This window comes from Pyricularia grisea, chromosome VII (genome assembly GCF_004355905.1).
Source record: "Pyricularia grisea strain NI907 chromosome VII, whole genome shotgun sequence".
NCBI classification, from domain to species: Eukaryota; Fungi; Ascomycota; class Sordariomycetes; order Magnaporthales; family Pyriculariaceae; genus Pyricularia; species Pyricularia grisea.
In genome coordinates this window covers 2,739,571-2,757,329 of record NC_044975.1, presented here as the reverse complement: position 1 = coordinate 2,757,329, position 17,759 = coordinate 2,739,571, and the positions used below count along the sequence as shown (strand labels likewise).

The window sequence follows — 17,759 nt, the reverse complement described above, 5'->3', positions numbered from 1 at the left end:
CTAAGGTAATCAATAAAGAATCAGAGTTCTCTTGCCAAGGAATTTTGCATAATACCTAATAATGCATTGGTGATCCATATACCCCAATATTTTCCTATGACTTCTATCCATGGCAACCCATGGAAGCCTGCAAGACCTGATCAGGCACAGATTTGCAGTGCCTCAACATGGGATTTTTTCGATTCCCATACCGATTGTTGAGTTTTCCCTCGATGGGGGTGGGGTTCAGTCTTACTCGATCAGCGAATAGGCGTAGGCAAGTCTAGGATCATGTTGAGCGCCAAGACCAACGCTAACCCTTCAGGAAAGTCCTGCCCCTCCTGTGCCAGTGCACTTCCAGCGCCGCCTATCTTTAGTTGGTGTTTATTTCTGTAGCGACGCGAACAAGTTTTTCTGTTTAATTTGTTTAATTTTTTTCCCTTGTCTTTTTCTTGGGGTCTTCACTTTACTTGACACTATGGTTTATTGTGAAATTTGATCATCCTCGGTGAGGCTGGCAGCTGATCAAATTTAAACGTCTTCCCCAACCAAATTTCATCGTGTTTAAGCATCTACACAACAGAGAGATACCTGGCCTAGTTGGCAGCTTTCCGCAGCAGTTACCTGATCGTACCCCAACTTGGCTGACGAACCTTGGCAAGGTCCACCCACCTTTCACTCTTCTTTCGCGGGGGGTGCATCTATCTGCAAGGTAGAGAGAACGAGAGCAGAGGGAACTGCGGTATTTTGCCCGATTCGTCGTTAGCGTTCAACAAAGTCGGCCTTTGTGGTACGCCTGGCAAAAACTCTCTCCTGCAGAGAGCGCAAAGAAGAAACCAAGAGACTTCTTACTAACTCTGCCCTGTCCTGTCCTGTCCTGTCGTTGGGCCGATCATGTTTAAAATCCGGCTGTCCGCTGCTGCTCGCCCGCAGTTTCATTTGCGACAGTTACAAAGGCTCGCTTCCAGTTGCCAAAATAATTCATCTCGCCCTCCACACCCATCTGTGTTGCAATCGGTTCGCTCCATAGCCTCGGGACCGTCAGGAACTGGTACTGCTCAGTCATCATCGTCTTCTGCAGCCCCACCATCAGCATCCGGGCAAAAAAGTACCACCACCACCACTGCCGCTGCCAGCACAACCACCACCACCACCAACCCGAGTGCCAACGCATCAACTGCCAGCATGGCGGACCAAAAGAAGGAACTCGCAACCTACCTGCAACAGACCCATGACCGCGTATTTGAACACAATCGGGTCTGGGCCGCTGAGCAGACCAAGAAGGATCCGGATTTTTTCCTAAAACTGACGGCTGGACAGAAGCCCGAATACCTCTGGATTGGGTGTTCGGATTCTCGCATCCCTGCCGAGCAGATCACGGGACTTGGCCCCGGAGAGGCCTTCATCCACCGCAACATCGCCAATCTTGTCTGCAGCATCGACCTCAACGTCATGAGCGTTATCAACTACGCCGTCCAGCACCTGCAGGTCAAGCACATCGTCGTCTGTGGTCACTACGGATGCGGTGGTGTCAAAGCTGCCATGACCCCTCGCGACCTGGGTATCCTGAATCCCTGGCTGCGCAACATCCGCGACGTCTACCGGCTGCACGAGGCCGAGCTCGACGCCATCCCGGACGAGGAGGCGCGCTACGATAGGCTGGTGGAGCTCAACATCATTGAGCAATGCCGCAACGTCATCAAGACGGCGGCGGTCCAGCAGTGTTACGAGGCCAACGGCTTCCCCATCGTGCACGGCTGGGTCTTTGGCTTCCAAGACGGCCGGCTGAAGGATCTAAAGGTCGATCACGAGGCCATTCTCAAGGACGTGCAAAAGATTTATAATCTAACGGGAACACCGAGGATGGGCGGCCCCTGAACCTTTGAAACCTTTGACGCGGGTCAGGCCGGGTCAGGCCAGGTCAGCAAGTTAGTTGGGTCAAGATTCGGGTCGCCGACCAACAAAAGGACCCTGTCTCTCGGCAATCCTACGGTCCCCATCCGGCGTATTTCGGTGATTGACAGAACGACTCTGCTGTGTATTGCTTGTGGGGAAAAAAAAACTCGCGTTCAGCTGCATGTGGATGGCTGTTGGGTCGGAATTTGGAGCTGACATTTTTGGAGACATTTAGAGTGCTGACAAGCAGGTAACGCAGTGGGCATGTGGGTTATGTATATCACCACAGAAAAATGAACTTTAGTCGCCCTGATAGGTCACTGCGGATAAAGGTCATGCCATCGAAACCAGGGTACTTTTTTTTTAAATTTTTTATTTTTTTTTACGCAGAGCGACAAATTTTGCCCCCTTCGAACCCCCTTTCCCCCCTTCCGAATCGTTCTTTGAGGAGGGATTGGTCATTTCATTAGCCTATCCCACCCCCCAAGCTTTGGTGTCGCAATCAAGCGGGCGTTGGCATGGGGCCGATGAGACGAAGACAGAAAACAGAAAAAAAAAGACAACAACCCGTTCCCAGCTTACTGTGCGTTCCCAACTGCTGCCAAGAGCTGAATGAGCCATGCTCTGCTCCACTCCATCGGAGAAATGAGATAAATCAGCTGGAGGCCTAAATACGCTCTCTGAGCCGCCATTCGCCAATCATCGTAAACTTGTCCATGCCCCTATTATTGTTCCATGATTCCATTGACTCAAAACAAGAGGTAAGACGACCAATGTTTTTGCAGGTGATTATTTGGCCTAGTTCCCAACTAGACCTTGGCCTTTTTTTTTATTGTTATTATTTTCTTACGAGGTGCGTTGGCGTCTCGCGACACAAACAAAAAAGGAACATTAACCCGAAGCACCATTCATTCCTTTCGCTTTTCGCCCCCCTCCTCCCCCAGCCGCACTTTTATCATTTTATCTTGTGTATAAGCCCGCCGGCTCTTCCGCGTTTCTCCTTTTTTTTCTTTCAAAGTTGAAACTATTTGATGCGGCTGAAAAAAAGATATTTGACTGAGGCGATATCTATAAACAATATCCCACTCCTTTTTTTTTTATCTTGAGTTTTTGCATCTTGCTGTCTTTGTATTTTTTTTTTTCTTTTTTTCCCTCTCTGTCAAATGTACCCGTCAAAAAGACAGTCACATCCCGCGCCATGCCGGCCTCCAAGACTCACGGATCAGGCAAGACCGAAGCAGCCGGAGGCTCGGCGTCTCAGCAAAACTCGGGCTCACAAAAGGTGTCCAAGCCGCCCAAGAAGCGCCGGCCGGGGGCTTGGGGCACATCCAAGGTCCGCACTGGGTGCCAAACTTGCAAGTGAGTTCTTTTTGTTAATGCCTTGTTTTCTCACAATGGTTTGTTTTGGATGGGTTTTGTTTTGGGAGGTTTCGTCTGGGAAGGAGGGGATACTGTATCTCCTTAACTCCGTGTCTTGAGGATGGTCCAACAGTTCCTCCACACCGTGGATGCGAAGGAAAAGGGCATGAAAAAAAAGAAAAAAAAAAAAAAAAAAAAGTTAGCTGACCACTTTTCCGCGGCGCCTTCCTTCCTTGCCCTTCCCCGATCGATTCTTTCAGAACAAGACACAAAAAGTGCGACGAGGGCAGGCCTGCCTGCGAACAATGCCTGACAGCCGGGTGGGATTGCGACTTTTTGCAGCAGCCACAACAGCAGCAACAGCAGTACTACACCTACCCACCACAAGATCCTTCCAGCACACACGTGGAGACCGAAACCATCATGTCGCCGACGGATCCCTTTTCAACTCGTGACGGGAGACAACTTCTTTGGGACCACGACGAGGTGTGACGTTGAGGGTGTGGGGGGTGGGGGTGTGGAAATGTTCGGCTTTTCCCGGAGGATGATATAAGAGGGGTAAACGGTTTTTTTTATATATACCAGCGCGACATGTTCTTTTTTTTTCTGCCTTGTTGCGCAATTACGAATTTACGAACAGATGGACTTGGCTGGTTGAATAGAAAGGGGCCAAGTGTGCCTGGCGTTTTTACTTTCTCCTATATGTTCCATTTTTCTTGTCTATTTGTTTTTCAACGATGGCCAAACATGTAGGAAGAAACTAAATCTTTTCTCTTCTCTTCTCCAGTACCCTGGCACGTTTACGTTCGGCCACGTCATCCCTCTTCTCCCTATTGGGCCTCAGCAGCGTGGTCGCCTCCTCGCCCGGCTGGAACCACTGCAGCAGCAGGTGGTGGTCCATGTCGTCGTCCTCCATGTGACCATCGCTCAGGAGCTCTCGCTTGGCCAGGCTCCTCCGCACCCTCAGCTCCAAGAGGTCCGTGTCGAAGCAGTCCTCTGTGACACCGCCGCCGTCGCAAAGCGGGAGCACCTCGTTGGTCCTCGGGTTGCAGTACTTGCCCTCGGTCCACGACACAAACTTGGGGCCCTTGGAGCCGCCCATACACAGCGCCGTGGCCGTCTGGGCCGTGTTGTTGGAGAAGACGATGCGCGTGTCCGACGACGCCAGAGAGCGCCGGAATGGACGTCCAGCTCTCTCCCACCTGTCTATCGGGCGCTCTCCCGGCCACGCACGCCAAGGCCTGGAGGTTCCGAAGGGTTGGGGGAAGCCCTTGTCGGGTGAGTAACTCCCCTCGAAGCCGGTCCACTCGCACTTTTCGGCCCGCTTGGTCATGAACGACGGCCGCCGCATCTTGGGCGGCACGGGTTGCGGATTCGGTGGCGACTTTGGCGGCGGCCCGTGGCCGTGCTCCTCGTGCCCGCCATTACCATGCTCCTGGCGGCCCGTCAGCCAGCGCCGGAGGCTGCGTACTCTGGCGGATAAGGAGGTGGCAGTGGGACTCCTCCTCTCGACGGCTGTTTCATCTTCTCCTCCATCCTCCTCGAACTGCCCAGGCTCTTGCGGCTCTTGCGGCGGCGGCGGCGGTGGTCGCGGTGGTCGCGGTGGCGGCTGGTAGGTGATGTTTTGCCCACTCTGCGCCGCCTCCCAGTACGCCCGAGATGCGTTGTTGAAGGCCACGTCGTCAAAGGGGTACTCGGGCGTGGGTACGGGCTCCGGAGTGTATGGCTCTGGTTTCCAGATGAACGCCTTCTGGGCGCGATTTTCCGTGTAGAATTTGAGGGAAGGGTTTCCCTCGCAGTAACTGGGGGCGTTTTGTTTTGGCTGCTGTTAGAGACTAATTCGCTCGGCTGTCATGAAGTTGTAGGAGAGCGGGGCTTCAGCTGTCACTGCACTTACAATTGGATGCCTTCCTCACCCTTGTGCGGCGTCGAAGCCGCAAAGTCTTGGAAGTGCATCGATACCCCGGTGGTCGAGACATCGCCACCCTGACCGAGCCACATGCACATCAGGGGATCCTTGTTGTCGTCTATGACAACGTTGGAGTAGTACCTGGGGTAGGGAGTTCCATTTTGTTAGTTGAATAGGGGGGGGAGGGTACGAGAAGAGGGGAGGGTATAGTATAAGAAACCACGTGAGAGGGATGAGTAGACACGGCATGTGAGAACAGACGGGACAGGAGAGAGGAGAGAGCTTACCATGGAATCTCCGTCGGGTTATCCGGGTACGTTTGGTAGTTGGACACGTTATGCTGCCTCGTGTCGCAGGCGCGGGCCCAATTGCCGGTCAAGACGCTGCCCTTGCCGCCGTCCGGCCTCGTCATTGTGACGTAGGCAATGCAGACGGCATCTTCGTTGCCCGATAACAGGGCGTACGTCGGCTGCCCCTCGGCCTCGTACAAGCCGACCTTGATGTCGTCCCAGTCGCCCGATTTGAGGAAGTTCACGCGTTCCTCACCGCCCCAGGGTCTCTCGGCGCACCTGGCGCCCCTGAAGACGCCGCGCTCGTTCCACAGGCGCACGTCAGGACCCGTCCCGCCGGCGTCCACCAGGTCGTCCGTGTTGAGGCCGGCGTACACCCTCACCGCGGCGTGGTCGTGGTCCGCCTCTGGGTGCTTGTCGTGGCCCATGGTGAACTCGGCAATATGCATCGCTCCCAACCCGAGGTCGAGCGCGAAGAGGATCGCGTGGATCATGTTCTCGGCCATCTTGTGTGACATTGAGAGAAGAAAAAAATGTTGTTGATGCTCAAGGTGAGACACGTCTTGAGATGCAGCTCAGATGAATTGAAGAAGACATCTGGGCTGGTCAAGGCCTTTTTCTAGATAACTGGGAACCATGGAGTTTTCCATTTTGGTTCGTGGCAAATGGGTCTTGCATGCCTGATACTTTGACATATAAAGGCCATCATCATTGCTGGCTCTGACTGTCAACTTCATGTGAGTTAGTGAGACTTACCTAGCATGTGCCACAAATGGGAGGGTGGCAACTATCATCGGCAAAATTCCTCTTTTGCATCAAGTGCAAGCGGTAGCTTGGGTCTATTCAGTTATACTTTTCATAAATGGCCTGCAACCACCTCCATATCTGGCTTTCATGTGCAAGCACACAAAGGAACAACTGGCATTAGTCTCTGCTGTGCTCTTCCATCCAGGCTTGTCTCCTCTTGTCACTTGTTTTCTTTGTGTCTTCTCTATCGTGTCTGCCCTGCTGTCTCCTCTGCCACCTCCTCTACTATGTACTCTGCCTTCTCCTCTGTCATTTGTTTGTCTGCAATTTCTGAAATTCCTTTTGTATGCCTAGGTACTTGCCTAAATAGGTATCCTCTTAGTGTCGCGTCTCTCATATACATCATGGTGTAAATCTGGTCAAGTATCCATACAAAGTAGCTTGCACGTGTGAGGGCTCTTGCATCTCGAATTTGCCATTCCCTCTATCGAAAGAACCTCATCAGACTGTATTGTGGTGTACAGAAATACGTATCGTTTACTTTATTCATTTTTTCCCAAAAAAAAAAAAAAAAAAAAAAAAAAAAAAGTTGCCTTAGTTTCGTCGTTCAAGGTTCACCAAAGTTGATGCGATGCATTCACTCAAACTTTTGATCGGCACGATGGTGTTTGCGCCTACTACCTAAATTTTAGACAAATTTAAGCTTCTGCTAGTTTTAGCTGTAGTATGCGCTCACGTGTCAGAGTCATTTTTATACAGAATTATGGATTAATAAATGCACATAGTTTCACTGCAAGATCCCGTGCCACGTGGGTAGGCCGTTTCTTTTCTTTTTTACCTTAAGTTACATGTTTGGTGGCTGAGTCAGTAATGCAAAGGGAAAAAATATCACACACCCAAGGTTCCAAAACCTCAAATGTGCGAGGAAAGATTAGCTCGATAACATATTCCAAGCATGCATGTGCGTAGAACTATCTACCATATTTACACCAGGGCTTGCTAGTCTTTCTGGCATTATGTGATAATTAATACGTAGTTCTCATCCAGTCTTGTGCAATCAATCTACCTGGGGGCTGTTTTTTGTGGCCGGCCGGCCCCCTTAGACAAGCAGTTAGTTGCTGGGTTGTGCCACTGAGTTGATACAACACGTCGCTGCAGTGTCACATCGCCGTGTGTGTCGGCTTAAGTGATGATCGTCCTCATGAACCAATCACACCACAGATGGCGCATGTTTAGTGCTTTTATCGGCCTGGGCAGGATATCTGGTTTGGCAGTGATTTGTATGTTCGGTCATTTGAAAGGCGCACCCCGAATGATGTGAAAATTCTTTTTCGCTTTTGTTTCTACGGAAAGCTTCTGCACAAGCAATGGAAATAAAGAAAAGCTATTACGGTTACCGGGTTTTACGTACGGTTGTTGGAGTTTCCGGTAAATGGCAAATGAGCAGCACGTGCACTCGGACCACGGGAAGGGTTTTTTTTTTTTTTTTTTTTTTTTTTTTTTTTTTTTTTTTTAAAAAAAACTACTGTCAACTACTACTGATAAAGTTGGAACAAATTGCATTGCATTGCTTTGTCCAAACATGTGAACTACCTACCTTATCATAGACGGGAGGTAACCGAACCTATAGTAAGTTCGAACCAAGTCCCCATAAATTTTATTCGCCCGACATCGTGTCAGGCTCATTATTGGCCAAGCCCAAGCCTTGGTGTGGGTTCACAGGCTTGGAAGAGTTCCTCAGAAAAGTAACCACATGGGCGGCTCAGGGTCAGTGCAGAGTTTTAAGTGGCTGTCATTGGTGTACCTGGCATGAAAAATACAGGGATTCGACAGGTTCTTTTTGACGCAGGGGCTGTTTGTCACTTCTGCCGATCGCAACCCCCTTTCCCAGAGGGGAAATTGAAATCTCCTTCAACCCAGGATCACCATCTCGTTGTCCCCCCACATCAGCATCATCGGCGGCAGACGCAATTGAGAGACACAATTATGGCCAGACAGTTGTCGACGAGCCGGGGGCGGCAGTTGTTTTATACTATAGTTTGTTTTGCTCTTTTGATTTTGATTGATTACTTTTGGGCATTTCTTTTTGACTTTCTTCTTTCTCTTATCCCTTCTTTTAGTTGTCTTGGTCCAAGAAAACACAAGACCTCAGTTTTCCGAGTCGATCCGTCTTGTCGCCTCCCACGGAACTGCAATTCCACGGAAGCCTGCATCCAAAACTCCACTCCTTCATTCTTGGTTCTTGGCTGCTTGGCCCCTCTCCCCAGACAAAACAACCCTCTGCCTCCACCGTCGTCCACTGGTCTTCCCTGCTCCATTTCCGAGTTCCTTGACACAGTCCGTCCGTCCCTCAGCCAGCGGCGTTCAAAAAACAATTCTTGATAGGGAGCTATTCCTGGCCTCGAAGGTTGACTCGACGTCCCCTCGTAAGCCTCCTCACACTCCTTTGTTCCCTGAACATAACAATCAGAGCCCCCGACACCACGCGGGTGACATTCTTTTTTGCTTTGCGCTTTACTGGCAGGCCGACAATCCATCACTGTCGAGATTTCTGCCTCGGCTGGTTGGCTGTAAGTCGGCGCGGTGATAGACGCTTCCACTCCCTATCTACCTACCATAGAGACAAACGGACAAACGACATTCCTTTCAATCGACTGCAGCAACTCGCATAAAACCCTCCAACCAACTGTCATTGCTTGGTGTTCGAGTCTGTTTCTCGGAACCACAGACTCGTCGCAACAATGCCTTCACGATCCGTTCTATCATCTGCCGTTGCGCTGCTCGCGTCGGCCAGCCTCTTTGGCAACGCTGTCGCTCAAGTGCACACCGACTGCAACCCCATGGAAAAGGACTGCCCCGCGAACCCGGCCTTCGGAATGGCCTACAACTTCGTCTTCAACAAGTCTCAGCCCGCCTGGGACATGACTGTTGGGCCCGTTACATATGATAACGAGAACGGCGCAACCTTCACAATCGCCAAGCAGGGCGAGTCCCCGACCATCCGCACGCAACAATACTTGTTTTTTGGTCGCATCGAGATCATAATGAAGGCCTCGCCCGGCAGGGGTATCATCAGCTCCGTCATGTTGTTGAGCGACAACCTGGACGAGATTGACTTGGAATTCCTCGGCATCAACAACACCATGGCTCTCACCAACTACTTTGGCAAGGGCAGTGATGATTTCACAAACGGCAAGGAGATCGTCGTCCCAGGCGCCCCTGTCCAGAACGATTTTCACAACTACACAATCGACTGGACAAAGGACCGGCTGCAGTGGATGATCGATGGGAACCTCGTGCGTACCCTTTTGCCTGCCGATGCCAAGAATGGCGAGAGGTACCCTCAGACACCTTGCCGCCTCTCGCTGGGAATCTGGGCCGGTAGCGACCCCCGCCTTCCCCAAGGTACCCGTGACTGGGCTGGTGGCGATACCGACTTCAGTAAGGGTCCTTTTAGCATGCATGTCAAGAGCACCTACATCAAGGATTACAGCAGCGGGAAAGAATACGCCTTCTCCGACAGGAGCGGAAGCTACCAAAGCATCAAGATCGTTGAGTGAGTAGAAGCCCCCACACAGAGTCAATAGTAGTTTGCATAAACTGACTGTTTTTTTTAGGGGTGAATCGCCTGCCAACAAGACCATTACCGAGGCCACATCTGTTTCGCCAAGCCTCAGTGAGCGCTGGGCCAGCCTTACTGACGGTCAAAGGACGGGTATCTACGTTGGCGCCGCCTCATTCGTCGCCATCATTGCCGGCGTCTTCCTCTGGTACTTCCTGAAGCAGCGCAGGCGAGGCAAGGAGGAGGCACGTCTTGCCGCCGAGCGCGAGAAGCGTGAGCAAATGGAGCTGAACCAATTCCACGCCGCAGGCATCGACCCGGACAGCTTCACCGTTCAGCACGCAGATGGCAACCCCAACCCATTTGCCACTCCAGCCCACTCGATTCACGAGAAGCAGCGTATGCAAAGTAGTGCTGCTGCGGCCGGCGTCGGTGCTGGCGTCGCAGCTCCGCTCCTCCGCGAAGATCCTCGCAACCCGCACAGCCCCAACATGAACGACGGTCAACAGCAGCAGTACTTTGACCAGCCCCCCAACTCTGGCGGCATGCGCTCGCCCTCTGGCTCTCCTGCAGGATATCCCGCAGGACCCGGCGGTCCTCCCAGGGGTCCTCCCAGCCCTGCTCTTGGTTCTCCAGCCGGCTATCCTCACCCTGACCGCTCTGCCACGGCTCCGGTTAACAGGATGAACAGCCCAGGGCCTATGAACGGACCACAAAGGAGCTTTACCAACGACAGCTACAGGGGACCCGGTGGCCACCCTCAGCAAGGAAACAACGGGTGGAGGTAATCCTAACCCTTCGCCTAGGGCGCGTCACTCACGCCCTCACTAGGCCTAGTTTTCCATGATAATCCTTTGCGAATGACCCTCAAAATTCTGAGTGCTGGACTTTTTTTAAACTTCGAACCTTGTCATCATGTCTCGCGATTTTATCATACACCGTCAAGCGTTTTCGTTGCTGGCGTAATTTTTTTTTTTTAGTTCACATCTATAAAGCTTGTTGTCGATACACATTTTCAATACCACGAATCTTTCTTCTCCCTGCCAATTATTATTACTATTGTCGTTGTTAATTGTAGATCTGAAAGATTATCAGAATAAACCCATGCCACTCATACCTGGCCAAGCTCGACCTTATCTTTGACCATAATATCACGTATCTTGCTGCCCTGACATGGTATGGAGAATATTGATGGTACATGGGTCTCGGAGATAATGTTATTTCGCCTGCGAGATGACACAGCTACCGATCCATCATGCCTTCCATCATGGGTCAATGGTCGGTGCTTGGCCCACCTTTAATCGCGTCTCCAATGTCACTCTAACTGAAATCCAGGGGCAGGAGTGAATGAGGAACAGGGCGGTGATATCCGTTCGTAAAAATTATGCTATGGTCAAAACCAATATACACAGAAATGCATAAATCGATGCCAAACCACGAATGAATAACAAGAAAACCAAAATTCTTCGAACTCACATCACACAGCCAGTATTTTGCGATAAAGAAAAAAAAGAAAAAAAAAAAAGAAATCAAACCGATCCCGTTGGGACTCGAACCCAAAACCTCTGCCACCGGAAAGCAACGCGCTACCATTGCGCCACAAGACCAGTTGAAAGTCGACCTTCATGTTGAGATTGAGTAGCTGTGGGCATGCGCGTGAGATGTGTGCTGTTGGGTGGACAACTTATGGTACGTTGATTGTTGACCAGTAATACTCCAAGATATGTTGATTGCTCTTTCTGGTGTTTCTCTGTTGTCTTGGAGTCCCCACTCAAAATATTGCTCAATTATGTGAAGTTGCATCCGGTGAGAATCGGGCAGTTATCATTGGTTGTACAACCCCAATGGTAGGATGTAGGGGCTACCCTAGCCTCTCTTTTCATTTGATATAGGCGTTCGGTATCTACAGACTGGTTTTGTCTGCTCGGTGGCTATCTTGAATGAGAAGAGCACTATCTTACGATGCAAAGCAAAGCGTATGCATTGACAAAGAATATCACCCAATCGATGGGTGAAAAGATACGATACACTACTATCGTCACCTATCATGTAGAGTCTTTTGCTCGGGTGACATTTTGGAACATGTACTTTCTCTGTGGAGAACGAATGTCCGAAGTATATATGCACATACACACGTAGGAGAAGTGATTGTGTACTTCCATAGAAAGAGAAAGAAAAACAGGTTTCAGTCTATCTTGACACCAAAAACAAAAGTTCGATCTACCTCGGCTCGAAATGTTCAGTTTGGATTCCGTAAGAGCAGAAGATAAAAAAGAATTGACGAGGACATTTTAGCTACCTCTGTGCACCCAGCAGACCATCGTGGACGCAAGGTTCAGGAGGGGGTTGGTGAAGATTACGTCTTACGCAGCATTCAACCAAAGATCGATATTCAATGTTGTCTTGCGAGCAAGCATAGAAATTCACTTCTGCTTACAACGATATTGTCTTTGGGCTCGAAACGGAGGGGAGACGGGAAACGAGACAGGAGCACCGCAAGGGAATGGGTGTGATAACCAGAGAGCAAGAGGAATGAAGACAAGGCTGTGTCTTTTGCACGGTCCTATCTGGTTCTCCAGCGATATGATCAAGTCACGCAACAAGGAGTAATGTATGCCATTACTCCCTCATGGCATGTGCAACGTTAGCCATGGTGGTGGTGAGTGAGATGGTTCAGTCCTTCCATTGATTATAAGAAAAAAGCAAGGCAGTTTCGAAACTCGCTGGCTACTTTCCAAGATACTTTACGAGCATGGTACAGCCCTTGTCGTCCTCCGCTGAGCTGTGACAGAGGAATGGTTCATCCATGATCTCTATTTTACGCATTATATCAATGCTAGCCACATACTTTCCACAGTTCATGATCACGAGTTGTCCCAGAAACAAACTTTATGGTCTGCTGCGCACCTCCACTGCACAGCTTCCCCGCGTTTTCAATACAGTACTACAGTCTCAATGACAGGATTATCCTGCTGATCGATGAACAGGTGACATCTTGGGCGATACTTGTTTGAGGAGACGTATGCGAGAATGAAACGACGAATTTAATAAAAACATTGTCGTATATAGTCGAGCAGGGAAACTTTTCACCAAAGCGATTTGTTTTTTTTTATGTGGTCAAAGATTTAAAAACAATCTCGTTGTATTAAACTTACATATTTTATCACGATAATAGAGTTTTGTTATATCGCATTCAATGGTCCGGAGTCCACACCGTGCTAGTTGCGACTCGATTCACGGCAACATTCGTGGGCGATCGGAGCAAGCCGAGGAGATCGGCACAGACGCCGTCACTTTGCTGATCAGGTACCCGTGGAGTATGGGGAACAATAACCCAGGGAAAATATATTAACATCGGTCTACCGTGGCTGGGTTCAGACAGCAGTCATCGGATTAAATTCACACATATCGTATGGTTGGAGAAATATAACGTCTTTATAGCTAGCTATTAGTAAAACCAATTGCAAGTAAACGTCCTCCCTCACTAAGAACCATTAGGGTCCAAAACTACCAAAAGCTCCAAGCAGTAAATACATGACATCTCCTTCGTGCATGTAAAAAGAGAAAAAAAAAAAGATCATTGCGAACAAAATGAAGAAACGAAAGTGAAGAAGTGAAACAAAAAATGGATTGCCACAGAAAATAAGAAAGGAAAAAAAGTATGGCGTCGGCTGAATTTCAAAAGCAAGGCGGAAGAAAGTGAAGCGCGGGGTATCAAGAAATCCAACCCAATCCGAGACAACGCCAAATCGGTACATCTCAAAAAGAGTCGGAGAATAACAAGGTGAAGTTGAGCCATAAGCCCAAAATCCCCATGAGCCAGAGAGTCCGCCTAGATCAGTTCATGTGGCACAAGGCCAGGCCAGACCAAAAGAGCTGGCACCATCCATGATGCTGATTGCATAGACGGGTTCTCGCCGGAGAGGAAAAAGATAAATTGAAAACAATCGACGTCATTGTGCGTTGGGCGTGCGGGTAGCGGCGGCGAGTCAATAGTCGGTCGCACGTCAGCGCCACCACACGTGCCGATTGTGGGGGTTTAAAATATATTGGTAAAATAAAAGCTTCCTAAGAACTTTTCCAGTCGCCAAAGATAAAGAAAAAAGCCAGGACGATGGGGTGACGATATGTCCCAAAGTCAATTCAAGAAACTGCTAGTCGGCGCAGGCGTCGACAAAGCAGGAAGAGGTTGGATATAAGGTGTTTGTTGTTGTTGCAGCAAACGTCGTGTCGTTGGTCGTGATCGTGTTGGTGGAAAAGGCAGCAATGCGATGCAGGCTGGTATCAATACTCGCGCGCGCGCGTGAATAATGAGGGTTGAAACACAAAAGGCAGGTATTTGCGACAAAGGAAACGATTTGAATTGATGTTTCGCATCGAAGAATTCGTGGGGTTTTCGTAGTCGATTTAAGTTTGGGGCATGCTCATGTCTCAAACTCCCGGGTCGTCCCATGGCGCGGGGACGGCCCGTTCATCTCTTCTTCGTCCCTTTGTCCTGATGGCCGTGCATGCGCGCGCATAACTGGCGTCATGCAAAAGGCTCGCAGAGTGACGGCGCTTACAACAACATGGCAGCGACAAGACCTGCGACACCAGCATAGGCCAAGGTGGAAAGCTGCAGGACAGAGGCGGGATTCTCTGGTGTGGTCGGCAGCGAGGTCGTTGTGGGAACAACGGTAGGTACGCGTGTTGTTGAGACGACGCCGGTACCTGTTGGTGCTGCGGTGCTGCTGTTGCCAGTGAAGCTGGTGATAGTCGAGACGCGGGTCAAGCTGATGGTCTTGGTCAGGGTTTCCGTCGACGTTATGGTGGTGGTGCTGAGGGTGGTGTCCTGGGCATTGACGGCCACAAGGGGCAGGAGAAGCGCAGCGGCTATCGACTTGAACTGCATTGTGCCTGATATGTTTTGGGTTGAATGATACGAGTGCTTTCTAAGCTGTGTCTTCGAGACTGGCGGATGGTAATGCGGATTGTTCGTTGAAAGTGTTGTCCTCCTGTCAAATGATATCGATCATATGCTCAAAAGCGTGTAAAGAATGTCGATATGAAGTTGAGAATACTAGCGCGGCTTGTAATTCAAGATCATAAAACGATCGTCTGAGACTTTGCCAACGAAGTCTAGGAGCTTGTTGTATGTCGAACAGTGACGGTACGGTACGGTGGTGGATTTTGGAAGGAGAAGAGAAGATAGAAGTGAAGGTGTGGTGTGGGAGGAGGAGGGCGAGGATAAAAAAGAGACTGAGGGTGAGCACGAAGGATCTCATCCATTCACGATGATCCTGGGGGCAGCGCTGACACAAAGAGCGGGAGATTAAAAGACAATGGGCGGCAACGGCCGACCACAGGGACACTCCCAAAATAGTGGGGACCAAAAATACGTACCTTCCCAAATGGAGATCCGGCTAGTCGCTTGCTGATGGTGTGGTGGGACGAACCCAGGAACGGGCCCACCTTCTTTGACACCCCATAACGCCTCTGCCCAATGTTGGCCCGCGGGTACCTGCGCCTGGCGTGCGCCTTTTTGGGCTAGCATCGGCGTGCCTGACCGAACCAAGGACCCCCAAGCAAAATGGGATCAATGGAGTGATGGCTCTTGTTCCATTTTTCTCCCAGTGTTCCCACACTTTGGGGGCTTGAGGCACTTTCGCACAGACTGATCCCAGCCTACCGGTTACTGAATGCATTTTGTAGCGGTGACTTGGCAGCTGCACTGGGAAATTAGCCTCTCTCGATGTACCATCGACTTTTACAAAACCCATGCAACAACGGGGTCGCTTGTTGCAAAATGTACTTCATCCGGAGATTAAGGCACAGCTAAGATTTTGTAAAGTTAGTGGTACAATATCACTTTCCGTTGCGACGACATATTGGACTCAAAAAGTTTATCACGTCAAATTTGAATAAGCATCCAAAAAGAAGAGAATTCACTTGGTAAAGTCCGTTACTGTATGTACAACACACAACTTTACCCTACTTTTTTCACTAACCAACTTGCACGTCACCACCGCCTTTGTGACTCTACGCGAACAGGGGGAATAACGAATGGATGGACGGGAGAAATCCCGCACGAGGCCTGGACCGTGGGCCACGATGCACAATCCTGTCCACCGCCACGAATAGCTCTATTTATGGGCTTTATGCGTCAGCAATGCCAGCGAGTGTTGCCTTTAGGCCAACCATGTTGCAAGATACTATTCTAGAAGCGGTCAATCTATCAATTCTTCATTCTTTTTTTTTTTTTTTTTTTTTTCTCCGTCGCCTCTCCCCTGTTAGTATTGCCAACTTTGGACGCCAAAGAACCAAAAAAGAAATTCAAACAAAGATTCCGTATTTCCGTGTCGCGGCAAATATTTCTCCCTTTTTTTTTTCTTCTTTTTTTCTTTTGACCCGCACTGGCAAAATCGGGAAGATGTGGATCAAATAGACAATGAACGGCATGGGCGAGTTTAGGAATTCGCGTTGCTGACACAAAGAGAGGGGCAGCAAGGAACAAAAAAAAAAGAAGCGACATGACGCCGCGACCATAAGCGATCGGTTGCGCAACTGGGGGGCCCTTGGTCAATTCTTTTCCCCTAATTTCCCCCCAGACGCCGTTGGGGTTTCACCAGAAGCCCTCATTGGTTCGCAGCGTTGGACCACTGCCTAATGCCTGCTTTGTCTTTGCGCTAAACCGATTTGCTTTGTCTGTCTGGGTCACCCGTCGCGAAGGACAACGCCCTACTCTTTCTTGGCTCGTCCTTTTGCGTTTGCGACAGCTATTCTCCCCACCCATCAGTCCCCCTCCCACAATCACGGCGCGAAATGATCAAGTGGGCGCATTTTGATTTTTCTAAAGCGGCGCACTCTTGGATAATTTAATGGACCCCTTTTTTCCTCTCTCTCTCTTTGTCGCCTTCCAATCGCAGAATAGACGCGCTGGGCGCAATCGCGCTTGATAGCACTGACGACAAAAAAAAACCCGTCCGACCTCATCCCAGTTTGAATGCATTTTGATCACTTGTGGCCTCCATGTTTCGCAAGGGGAAGGGGTTTCCCCAGTTGTCAAAGCTCTTGTGATGTACTTACAAGGTCTGCCCGTTCCTTTTGAGCTTCCGTGCACTTTAACGTAGCGTGTGCGTGGTATTCTTCTCACCCATGTTGCCCATTGCAACCACCCATGATCCTTGCGGAAACTGCCCACCCGGTTCCTGTTTGGCTGGCAGCAGACGATGTCTTTGCTGAAAATGGCGTCACACGTTTTATTCTTTGCCTAGTCACTTCGATAGCGGAGAGAAACGAGAAGCAGGGGGAAAAGCAAGGTGAGCTTATAGTTTATAGTGCCTGCAGCTTCAACCCACCAAACGTCATGGTCTATGTCGATATTGGCGCGTTTGCCACTGACAAGAAGAAAAGATTTCAGTCAATACTCTGAGGAAAATCTTTAATGCAGCACTCCATAACAAACAACACAGCCTGTAGAACCGCGCCAGCACAAACACTAGTAGTTCTAATCATGGGGATCTCCAGTGGATAGTTACGTTTTAGTCTGCTAATCACGCCAATCACTCAACTAACATGACTTGACATACAAAAAAAGACCGGATCGCTTATTCTGTAACACGTAGCAGATGATACGAATGTCCAGCACATCTCTCTCGGGGAGACTTTTTCGAGATGTGTTCTAGCGCTTGCCCTAGTTGGTGCAGCTAGGGTTGCTGCATACTGGCTAGATGTACATATACGAAGTGCGTGCGACGGCAAGCGGTGAGCTTTATATAGCACCCCAGGAATACCGGCCGAAATCCTTCGCGGGTGTTACCAGCGCATGCATGCATCAAGGGCTGAGGTAATATCGATTATCATTGCGATGATGACAACGATGCTGATGAGTTGCTGCTATTTTCACTGCGACTGCATTAAAGAAGCTGATCGTCTTTTTCTTTACTCCGATTAACATGCTCACATGTTTGGAATTCGATTATTGTTTTGACATGGATGCCGGGTTTACAAGGTCTGAGCTGAGAGGAAAGCAATTCAT

At 49.8% G+C, this 17,759-nt stretch overlaps 5 protein-coding genes across 5 annotated transcripts; 3 read left to right on the top strand and 2 right to left on the bottom strand.

Moving 5' to 3' along the window:
• Window positions 1-873: 873 nt before the first annotated feature.
• On the top strand, window positions 874-1,857 carry PgNI_10828 (uncharacterized protein; the record flags this gene model as incomplete). Its single annotated transcript, XM_031130802.1, has 1 exon — window positions 874-1,857. The coding sequence occupies one exon, from the start codon at window positions 874-876 to the stop codon at window positions 1,855-1,857; it is 984 nt and encodes a 327-aa protein (XP_030979672.1).
• Window positions 1,858-2,689: 832 nt separating this feature from the next.
• On the top strand, window positions 2,690-4,498 carry PgNI_10827 (uncharacterized protein). The gene is made up of 2 exons (XM_031130801.1): window positions 2,690-3,234; window positions 3,495-4,498. Exons 1-2 carry the CDS (start codon window positions 3,074-3,076, stop codon window positions 3,724-3,726), a joined length of 393 nt encoding a protein of 130 aa, XP_030979681.1. The 5' UTR covers window positions 2,690-3,073; the 3' UTR covers window positions 3,727-4,498.
• On the bottom strand, window positions 3,995-5,951 carry PgNI_10826 (uncharacterized protein; the record flags this gene model as incomplete). The annotated part of the gene is made up of 3 exons (XM_031130800.1): window positions 3,995-5,036; window positions 5,132-5,284; window positions 5,431-5,951. 3 exons carry the CDS (start codon window positions 5,949-5,951, stop codon window positions 3,995-3,997), a joined length of 1,716 nt encoding a protein of 571 aa, XP_030979680.1.
• Window positions 5,952-8,921: 2,970 nt separating this feature from the next.
• Window positions 8,922-10,767, top strand: PgNI_10825 (uncharacterized protein; the record flags this gene model as incomplete). Its single annotated transcript, XM_031130799.1, has 2 exons — window positions 8,922-9,736; window positions 9,798-10,767. The coding sequence occupies 2 exons, from the start codon at window positions 8,922-8,924 to the stop codon at window positions 10,528-10,530; spliced, it is 1,548 nt and encodes a 515-aa protein (XP_030979874.1). The 3' UTR covers window positions 10,531-10,767.
• Window positions 10,768-14,300: 3,533 nt separating this feature from the next.
• PgNI_10824 (uncharacterized protein) lies at window positions 14,301-14,633 on the bottom strand (the record flags this gene model as incomplete). The annotated part of the gene is made up of 1 exon (XM_031130798.1): window positions 14,301-14,633. One exon carries the CDS (start codon window positions 14,631-14,633, stop codon window positions 14,301-14,303), a length of 333 nt encoding a protein of 110 aa, XP_030979872.1.
• Window positions 14,634-17,759: the final 3,126 nt, after the last annotated feature.